The sequence below is a fragment of the Mya arenaria genome, chromosome 11 (genome assembly GCF_026914265.1).
Source record: "Mya arenaria isolate MELC-2E11 chromosome 11, ASM2691426v1".
Taxonomy (NCBI): domain Eukaryota; kingdom Metazoa; phylum Mollusca; class Bivalvia; order Myida; family Myidae; genus Mya; species Mya arenaria.
In genome coordinates this window covers 62,046,685-62,057,585 of record NC_069132.1, presented here as the reverse complement: position 1 = coordinate 62,057,585, position 10,901 = coordinate 62,046,685, and the positions used below count along the sequence as shown (strand labels likewise).

General features: G+C 34.0%; 1 protein-coding gene across 1 annotated transcript; it reads right to left on the bottom strand.

Moving 5' to 3' along the window:
* Positions 1–699: 699 nt before the first annotated feature.
* Positions 700–10,215, bottom strand: LOC128208677 (uncharacterized). Its single transcript, XM_052912226.1, has 6 exons — positions 10,212–10,215; positions 6,445–6,606; positions 5,071–5,252; positions 3,450–3,554; positions 3,097–3,310; positions 700–872 (listed from the first exon to the last, which is right to left on the bottom strand). Exons 1-6 carry the CDS (start codon positions 10,213–10,215, stop codon positions 700–702), a joined length of 840 nt encoding a protein of 279 aa, XP_052768186.1.
* Positions 10,216–10,901: the final 686 nt, after the last annotated feature.

The following is a 10,901-nucleotide window of genomic DNA, read 5'->3' as shown; positions in this document are numbered from 1 at the left end:
TTGGATACCAGGGCACGTTTTTAGCATACATAATCCCGCCGGAGGATGTATTCCGACAACCATCGCATTGCTAACTGGTATCGCCATATATATAGGGAGAAAATACCGAAATACACCGTTAAAAGCTTGTCAACGTTTTTCGGGTGGTTCCGTGGTCTGGTGTCACACTAGTCAATCCAGGTACAGCAGTTTCGATTCCCAACCGTAACATTAATATACTAATCATCTTCCGGGATGGAGTATAAAGAAATTTAGCGGAATTTTTTGCATTCCACGTTTATGTTTGTCAAATAAAACATTTTTGTTGTTGTTTGCTTATAATAAATGCAAAATAAACAACGATGGCAAAGAGGTGACATGTGTGCAATTATTCTTATCACGTAGCAACGACTCTTTCCGACGAGTGACTTACTCATCCCCACGTCTTAATATCTCGTTGCCACGACATAACTATATCGTGGCCACGACTAAATCAACCAATCGGAAAATATGCGAACAAGCATATCTTTTCGCGATTCGTGTTTGCTGATGCTGCCCTTCAAGCTTTGAAGAAAGGTTTTCCCAAACATAACAGGTAATTCGCTTATAGGATCATCCAACAGCACTCATCGGCTGAATCATGTCTTGAGCAACTCAAATCGAGACCGTATTCGTAAAAAATAAACTATGTCTCCTCTGCAAAATGCACAATCCTATGACTCAATCCCTTCTTTCTAGTTTAATGCCTTCATCAATTTCAGACACTATGTCGTATAGCCTCTGCAACTCTTCGCAGTAACGGAACTTCCATTGCAAATCGCAACTCTTCTCGCAAACGTTTTTACCATCAACAATCACTTTATGGAATGCGCTTCCGTCATCCAAGAGCGAATCTACATCACAGCAATCATTTCGCTTGGCATTAAATAGAGATGCTCGTGAAGTACCTGCTGACTTTTACCAAGTGTCTAGGGTCAACAACATTCACCATGCTCGCCTTCGAATGCAATGCAGGTACCCTAATAAACATCTCTTATATGAGCATATGGTAGAAAGTCCCCTGTGTACATGTGGAGAAATAGAAGACACTTACAACTTTTTTGCACATGTCCATTATATACTAACCAAAGAAAGGTCATGAAATGAACAATTCAGTAACCTTAACACTATAACAGCTTATATTGTTTGGAGACAAATCGTACACCTCAAGTATCAACAAACATATATTCTACCAGGTACAAACATGTATCGGCTGATAAAAGCCTGATTCGTTCATCTGAGGTTTTTATTGAGATAGGTAAGATGGATAAAGGTTGCACTGGAATCCTCTTCGAGGATGGATATCATGGGATGGGCGACCGGGCTACCCTGCTGAATAGAGTGTAACGAAATGAAACAATTACGGTTACAAAGCCGTTTTATTTATTGCACTTTTGAAGCCATATAGCTTTTTTAATGTATGACCTTTAATGGATACAAACAACTTTTCTTGCGCATATGCCCTTCGTAGTGCAAACTTTGATAACATCCATTAGGATAAAAACTGTTCCTCTGTTTTATTACGCTGGAGATCGGCAGTCGAGTGTGCACAATGCAAGGCTACGCATGCATTGCAGCTCTCTTAACGAGCACCTATACTCTTAACTATTGTAATAGTCGATACTGCCTAAGGGCGATTGAAAACACTTCCCACTTTGTTTCTTTCTATGCGCACTTCACCGGGATTCCAATGTAAGCCTACTTGACAAATTTCTTTCACCAAGGCCGTTCACACTTTAACTCCTTCGTATCAGCTCGATAGAGCCCATTGACCAAACTAACTAGACTATCTTTAAATGTGTTCAAACATTTATCAAACAGACCAACACATTATATCTCATCATCAACATAATTGGAACACACCTGACATCAAACACCTACTTCTTAACATGTCCTTTCTCTATTTTCCCAATCACTCGTAATCTTAAATTTACTTTATTTCATAACCTGCAACACGTCTATATCTGTTATTTACTCATATTGATACCTCATTACAAATTACAATAAGATTCATAATTATTGACATTATCCAAAAGTAAAACTTCAAAACACGATATTCGCACCAAACATTTTTTTAACATTTTAAAAGCAGTTGTTAGAACGTCAGAAACAAGACATTGTACCAAATTTAAACTTTCTTCTCAATACATTTTGACCAACAGAATCCATCTCATTTAGGTTGTGTTTTTACTTGTACTAGTTTGATTATGCTTAATATCTGTATTCTTTGTTTTGTATTGTTGATCTAAATAAATAGTGTTTAAACCCATATAAACTACTGGTGCAATTAAAATTTTCCAAAATCGAACAAAATTATCTCGAATGAACACGTAAATAAATATCGTATAATACAAACAGTATCTTGTTTAGTTTAACATTGTTTTGAAGGGCGTCGAAATAGATACTAAAACTGTTTTATAATAAGATCTCTTCAGAAGTTAAGAAGTTGTTTTATAAGTTAAACCATAATTGAAGCGGATATTGAAATTGTTTAAACATGCACAATGTTGAATATATTTATTAGAAGATTATATACAATACTTTAATTCATCGTAGTATAGACTATTTAATACATTTATGTTTAGAATAATGTTTCAAATACAATAGTTACAAATATGTTAACATGTCAAAAGTTTCAAATTATTGATTTTTATGATACCTCACTCTAAAACGGATCCAAATGTATTTTGCATAGGTTTGAAATAACATTCTTGAATATGATATTAGCTTGTTGTAATAAATGTCTTCTTCTTAGGCTTTTTCTTATAACGAAACCTAGTGAGGTCACATAGTAATGCCGTATAATTCATGAATATTTAAAAAAAATATCAATAAGAATCAATGGTTTATAAAAGACAAATACATGTTATTTCTATGGTGAAAAGTATGCTCACTTATATGTTTGCCATACGATGTATACAGTAAGATGCCGAGTGCTGATTGGTCGAATCTATGGCACTCACCATACACATTGCCATATGTGTTACATTTTAAATACATTTCTGGATTCACAGCCGGTATCATGCAGCCAAGTTCGAGGGCACATCGAATCCAAGGCCAAAATATAATATAATAAACCACTCTGTAATTCAGGCAAATTCCGGAACCTGCATGGATGCGTGCTAAAGTACTGAAACATCGTTGGTAACGTTCGTCGTGCAACAGTGCCGCCAGTTTGTGTAACAATTACACCTCTTTTTTTCCCTTCGTCAAGAAGTATGTTTATATCGGCTTTTTTAAATCTTGTGGAAGAATCCATCCAAACAACAAATTTGTGCTTCCTTGCAATTATCTAAAATGCATAATTTCGAATACATTCAGTTATTTTTTGACAAAACGCCTGAAATGAAATTCTGCGAAAATTGAACTATTTTAATTATATATAGCTTTTGCATTTTAATTGGCTATTTATATCACAAAATTATCGTTACCTGAATAACTAACGGCTTGAAGGCATATCCCTTTAAATTTTTTACATGGTCGGGATATTGATCGAAGTGAAACGTTTTCACTGAACAGTTACACATGATACGCACCTAAAACGAAATTCCAAAGCTGACACTCTGATTGGATTGATAAATGATAAAAAAAATACATGCAATGGTCAACACACACACACACAAACACACGCACGCACGCACGCACGCACGCACACACAAACACACACACGCACGCACGCACGCACGCACGCACACACACGCGCACACACAATCACACACAAACACACACACGCACGCACGCACGCACGCACACACACACGCACACACAAGAATAATGCCAAACTGATTCAATGTTTAACCAGGAAAGGTAATGAACATATATTTCTTCAGAAAATAAAGTACAAAGTTGAAATTTATACTAAAGACAAACAAATCAGATATTGTTTTGTCATTCATAAAAATGTGCTGAGAGAGCTTTTTAACTAATACAATTTTGGAAAATCTACTTGTTTGAAAGAGTAAAGCATCTTTTTCTTCAATGATAAATTCCTGTATGTCACAGAAAAGCATATAATAGAACAAAAGTTTAAATACATTAGATTTAACCGAAACTTATTTATTTTGCGTAACGTTTCGGTGTGTGTATGTCTAAGCATTTCATTTATTAACGCGGTTTTTACTTTAAAACAACAACGAATAAAACATTCGATGATGGAAGAGAATATTGCAAATGTAAACGTTAATTAGTTTTTATATTCTAATTGATGAGAAGCGTTCGATGTGTGTCGCGTATCTTGTTTGGAAATATGTGTAGTGGGTATAATTTCAGGCCATCGCAATGATCTGAACTCATTGCTTCAACATGTAAAGAACTAAAAAACGCTATTAATTCTACAAGATAGTTCAGCTTTTCGAAATATACGATTGTTTTTATGATGCGACAATAACGACAATGACAAGCATGTTAGCTTTAATTTTACGATGAACTTGTTTGAAGGCACAAGGTAAAACAAAACAAAAATGACAACTACAATGACTGGCCCTGAGGTCAAACATTTAAAAAATAAACACTGTTTAGAGGCCCAAGGTGACAGTCGAAATGACACTGATCGCGAAATATTTATCTTAAGAACTACCGGACTCAGTGGCTGCAGATATAGCAACAAATAATGCGAGTACGGGGCGAGATTGTATGGCCTGCACACGGCATCCACAAAACGGCTAAGCCAAACAGACATTTAAAATGACACATAATATACAAAACAATACAGACATACCACGTGCTAAACAACAATGTTGTATCACACATGCATCAATATATATTGATTAGCAAATATTAAATTGACTTTATATGGAATATTAAGTTGCTTTCATGTAAATATATATATATCTGATTTGTACACTTTCGGCTGGAAAAAAATGGATTCAGCTAAGCAAGAACGAGTGTCAAAGTGAACTGAAACCGGCAGATTAGTCGTAAAGTGTATTTCTTTAAAAAACAACCTTACTTTACTTGAATTATTAATGATAAATCAATAATTGTTATGCTATGTATTACTTTTAAAGTAGTAGAAGCCAGTGTCAACCTTGAAATATAAACATAAAGACTTACCGCTTCTTCTTCCTTTCTAGATAGACCTAAATTAAAGAAATAAAGAGCCCAGTCTCTGCTTAAACGCTGCCGTAGATCATTAAAATTGTTGAACATTTCCACAATCTCTTGGAAATGATTTGATGATGCCGCGGTTACAAACACAGGTTGGTCATCTAGTTCCTTAGAATTCCATTCCTTTGCTGAAAAAACAAGGTATTACATCATCTTAAAATTTAATTAGTTTTCCATTGCCCGCCCGAGAGTAAAATGTAATGAGTGCTTTTTGACTTTGAGACTTGCAGTTTTGTTTTGCTGTGAATACTGTTGTGGAACAAATATCGATAAAAAACAACATTTATAAGTTTAGATGGATAAGTTTATTTTCAGGAAACAAACGACTATTTATCATTTTACAATGATAGTCATCAATATATTTTCTTCATATCTTTTTATGATCATCTGAAAAACAGATGTACATATAATTCGTTTAAGTTTTAAATACGTACGCTATTATTTCCTTTTTTTAAAATTAAGACATACTGAGTCACATAATATGTTGATGTTAAAACGGCCTTGGCCCGGTATAGGACAATAGTAGTGTCGGAAAACAAGCTGTTTCGGCCCAATACTGGCTATTGATTGGATTAAAATAAGCCTTTCGTCAGATATCACTGTTGGAAAGCAAGGACGATCCTTACTGTTTCTATAGTTTTTCATAAATAGTTTCGTTTTGCCCATTATATATCTAAAAAAGTATCATTATTTCTCGTGCGAAATTAAAGCATGCGCATATGAATTGTTTCTTTTAATGTTTTTAAGTTGTATAGCAGATTTTTAATCAGTAGTGACATTCAATAAGAAGAGGGCAACGCTATTGTAATATACGAACTCTACTGTATGAGTTGGTAATTTTACGCATGCTCTTCTGTGTTATGTTATGACGACAATTCTATCACTTGTGCCGAATAAGTTTCATAGCAGATGTTTATCAAGTAGTGACGTTCAATAAAAAGGGCGCGATTTGATTACAACGCTGTTGTTATATACACAACTTACTGTATCAAAGGTTTGGTAATTGTACGCATACTGTAGTATTATGTGATAATGAACAACTTCTAGCACTAGTGCCGAATATAGGGGGATATCATTGTAATCTATTCGCATCCTCGATGCAGACTGAGTAGGCTACGCCTTCTTGTTTCAGATCTGATATTGAAGCTTATGTTCAGATTTAAACAAGGAACATGGTATATTTGACTCCGTTGTGACTTGAACACTTAATTACACACATGTCGAATTGTGCTCACGTGAAACTATATTAAGCGAAACGATCGCTGCTTAAACATCTCTTACATTGACATGTACAAGAACAAGATGCATGCTAAAAAGTACCTTTGACAAACTGTTCAAATTCTGTAATTCTTGATTGATTGGTCTTTGAATTGTTCCACATTAGCTCATCATCGTTCCAAAATCCATCCGGGCAAAGCGAATCGGCAATAGCTGATAACCTTCGAGGCAAGGTAAAGTTTACGACGAGACTGTCTTTATATTCTGAATAACAAACGTCAAAGCAAAATTTGAACATAATACAATAAATAAATATTTCTTGTAAACATAACAGACATCAAACAAGCAAAACATTTAAGTTTGTTCGAACTCCCAATCTACGGCTCGTCAGCTCTCCAAAACAACTATAAAACTATATAAAATTGCTAAATAAAAGATATAGAGGATATTTGTTTATTTCAATGTAAGATCGTATTTTATTTCACCAGTGTCCTAAAAACACATTTTCACGAGTGGCGACGCCACGATTGTAAAGATGGTTTTCTATCATCACGAGTGAAATAAAATACGATCTTACACTAAAATCAATAAATTTTCTGTTTCATTTATGTCTAATTTTGTAATTTAATCATAATGTTAATTTTCGTTTTATGGGTAGTCAGTCATCCGTCACTGTCAAAGATCTGTCTAGTTCGAATGAAGACTTGTCGAAATCCAGGTAAAAACTGTAGTACACGCTAGGTTGTTGACACATTTTTGCGTAGATAAGAGAATTATCAGTTAATATATTAATTGTTGTTTTAATTTTCCGGGAAGTTCGTATGACGTTTAACAACGATTAATACTTCAAATATATTTGTGAACGCTGACATAACATCTAATCCATGTTCTAGCAGTTGGTTTCCTCTGTTATTTGTTCTGTATGGAAGCAGATGTTCTAACATTCAGCTACAAAGTTCAAGAACACGTTTAATAACCAGGATTACCATTTTCCTTTTAACAGTAAGTTGTTTCAAAATATATCTTTAACTTAAACATATGCGACCTTTTTAAATTGAAATTTTCTGGTTAAAAAGGGATGTGTATAGTTTTGATCAAGGGGAAGTACAATGGATGTTAAAAGAAGTTCTTAAAATTGATATTTTCACTCTTAAACTAGCAGTGTTTTCACTGCTGTTATTTCACTGATAAAACTCAATATTTTATCAAAAAGCATGGAAGAAAATAAATGGTTCCAAATTGAAATTTTCGTAAATATCACAGAAAATATCAATTATGGACAAAAGGTTAATTATAATATCGTATACAACACTGATATTAAGCATGTTATTATGCATATTGAGCAATAAAAATAAACCGGACAAAAGTAGCCATGCACCACATACAATACGAATTTCATTTTACTGTGTGTACGAACAAACATTTACACTTTCGGATAGGAATGTTTATCGTGGTAAAGAAAACGACACGAAATTAAGACAAATTCAGACTGACGAGAAAGTCCATTTTCACGCATGAAGCCACACCCAATAAACGTCTCGGTTTCCGGATTGACCGCCCCAAAATGTTCAAATTCCAGTCTAGTGCTTATAAACCTCAGTGTGCAAACAAAGAAAAATATCTTCCAAAGAAATTTGATAATGTATATTTTCATAAACCTTGTATTCAATTTGCTCTTTTTATATAAAATTATGTTTTAAAATACTTAACATACACGTAATTCCATGACAAATCTATTGAAACTATTTTTTGTTATGACGTCATTTTAACCTAGAAAAAATATTAAATAGACTTGAGCGACGTGTAATGTATGTTTTATATATACTGATGGATATTAATGATGCATGTATAAAAAAATAAATTATCAACTTATACCGGAGACATAAATCCCTGGGAACAAACTTTGCCATGACTTGGATCATAAGCAAATCAATTAATAAACGAGGTTTAAATGAGGTGGTGGTATTGAGCTGTGAAAACAAATGTAACTCTACACTATGGGAGCATGCAAGTAATGTATATCGTGTAATTCACTTAAATTACGCCTATAAAATTATATCAAAAATGTAATATAGAGATATTCATCGCATAAACCTGTAAAAGAAAAGTGTTTATGGGGGTTGATATTTAAAAAGCTAAGCGTAAATGTGTCATCCTTACGCTGAATTTTTTGATTATGTAAGAAAAATGATCTGTGTCTACCCACTGTGCTTCGTTTACGTACGTATACAATTTTCTTTGTTTATTTTTTCCATATGGGAGGCAGGTCAAAGCATATCAAAATTGAATTACTATGTACTTTTTTCTCTTTTCCTAATACTATCTCCTTTGTACCTTTTTCGGTACAAATATATACAACAAATATATTTTTTGATGCGACGCACCTAAACATGTTTTTTTCTTTAAATTTTCAACTACTGGGCTTGTCTCTGTTTTTTAATTTGTATTATTTATTGTGGAATAAAATGCGTGGTGATGTATAAATCATATATACAACAAATATATTTTTTGATGCGACGCACCTAAACATGTTTTTTTCTTTAAATTTTCAACTACTGGGCTTGTCTCTGTTTTTTAATTTGTATTATTTATTGTGGAATAAAATGCCTGGTGATGTATAAATCTTGGCGTTATAAAAGAACTTCTTAATTGATATGAATTATTCATTTTAAATTTATATGCCTTTATATTGATAAAGGCTGCGCTAAGTGATATTTGCTTGACTCTTGGACTCCTTGGCCAGATTATTGATAACCTAAGGTTATACTCTGTGATTTTTGCGGGGAATACATCGAAACACTGGAACATATATTCTGGAAATGTTGAATTACACAAAATCTGTGGTCTCAATTAAAAAGAATAATTGATCATAATCCAAACTCGATCAATTTAAACTTAAAAACCATAAGCTTTGGCATCTTTAAACAATTACAACATAATACAATAATACACTTTTTAATACTGCTAATGAAGTTTTTTATATTTAGCATGAAATACAGAAACACTATACCAACCTTTACATCATTTTTGAACTATGTAAAACTTCGAGAAAAAATAGAGCGCGAAACAGCTCTAGCGCGAAACAGCTCAAGTCAACAACAAAATAAATTTCCATGAAAACAAATGGCATTTCCTGAATAACTACATAAATACATAAATACCTTCTTCTATTCTTTCTATCTACCTTATCGGTTCTACCCTTCTCTATTATTATCTTCTTACTCTTTTTTTCCTTTAATAACTGCTACCTGATTTGGCAGTCACCTATATATACCTTTTTGTACAATATGTTTTTGCATGTGATATCACTCATACACCAATACTTAAAAAACAAATATTATGTAATACAAATAACAAGAACGCTATAAAAATGTATGCAATGTGCTGTGTTGTATAATATTTGTTAATATTGAATAATAATAAAAAAGTTATTCTCTTGTTGTACTACATTAAAAGGATGTTCCATCATCTTTAAGTATATGTCGATATGATACAAACACACATATATGAAACCAAAACAAAACATTCCTATCTTAGGAAAACGGTAAGAAAATAACCAGAAACTCCAATATCAATAATTAAACACAATTCTAATCACATAAAAACAAAGGCATGTATAAAACAATGCTAAGAAGAAAAACTTTAGTCAGTACTTCTACTTTGTTAAATAATTTTCGGAAATAAAACTTTAACGTAAAACCATTTGACCTACCACATAGACTATTTAATATCCAACATTTGTATAACCCAAATGAAAAGTTGTGTCAATGTCAAGATCTAGTGTGGCCACCCCACGCTTCAATAACAGCAACACACCGACGTCTCATGCTGTTTATTAGTGTTCGTATAACATGAAGTGCTATTCTCACCCATTTCTACTATAAAGCCCGCTCAAGGTCCGCAACATTATTGAAGTCATCTCTGCTACGTACTTTACGTCCAAGATAATCCCACATATGCTCGATCGGTGAGAGATCAGGTGATTTTGCTGGCCAATCAAGGGTGTCAATGTTGTGTCCCACCAGAACGTATTGTATGTAACGTGCCGTATGGCAGCGAGTGTTATACTGCTGTAGAACGTCATGACGGTTAGCTCTATACGGTGCAACGACAGGAACAATGATTATATTACAATAGAGAACAGCATTGAGATTTCCACATATTGTTTTAAGTTATTTGTTCCACTGTATGAAATCCCGCCCCATAGCATAACACTTCCACCATCGTATCGATCACGTTGGATGACGTTAGCAGGATCCAGCCATTCACCTTCGCGTCTCCATACACACACCCTTCCATCTGGCCCTTGTAGATTACACTTGGATTCGTCCGTGAAAACGATCCTGTTCTATTGCCATCTTATCCAGCCAAGACGTTGGCGAGCCCAATTTAGACGTGCTGCACGTTGACGCACACTCATCGGAATGCCAACGTCAGGGCGACGAACACGAAGTAGTGCGGCCATAAAACGATTATGAGTAGTGAAAACCGAAATTCTGATTCATGTGGCAGTTCTCAATTGATGTGCTATCTTCCGGGCAACCATGAAACGATGACGT

What these genes read in the sequence shown, in the direction of transcription:
- LOC128208677 (XM_052912226.1), bottom strand. An exon ending in CTAGAAAGGAAGAAGAAGCG is followed by an intron (nt 3,555 to 5,070) that starts GTAAGTCTTTAT and finishes ATTTCGTTTTAG; the next exon opens with GTGCGTATCATGTGTAACTG. An exon ending in TCAAGCCGTTAGTTATTCAG is followed by an intron (nt 3,311 to 3,449) that starts GTAACGATAATT and finishes TATGCATTTTAG; the next exon opens with ATAATTGCAAGGAAGCACAA.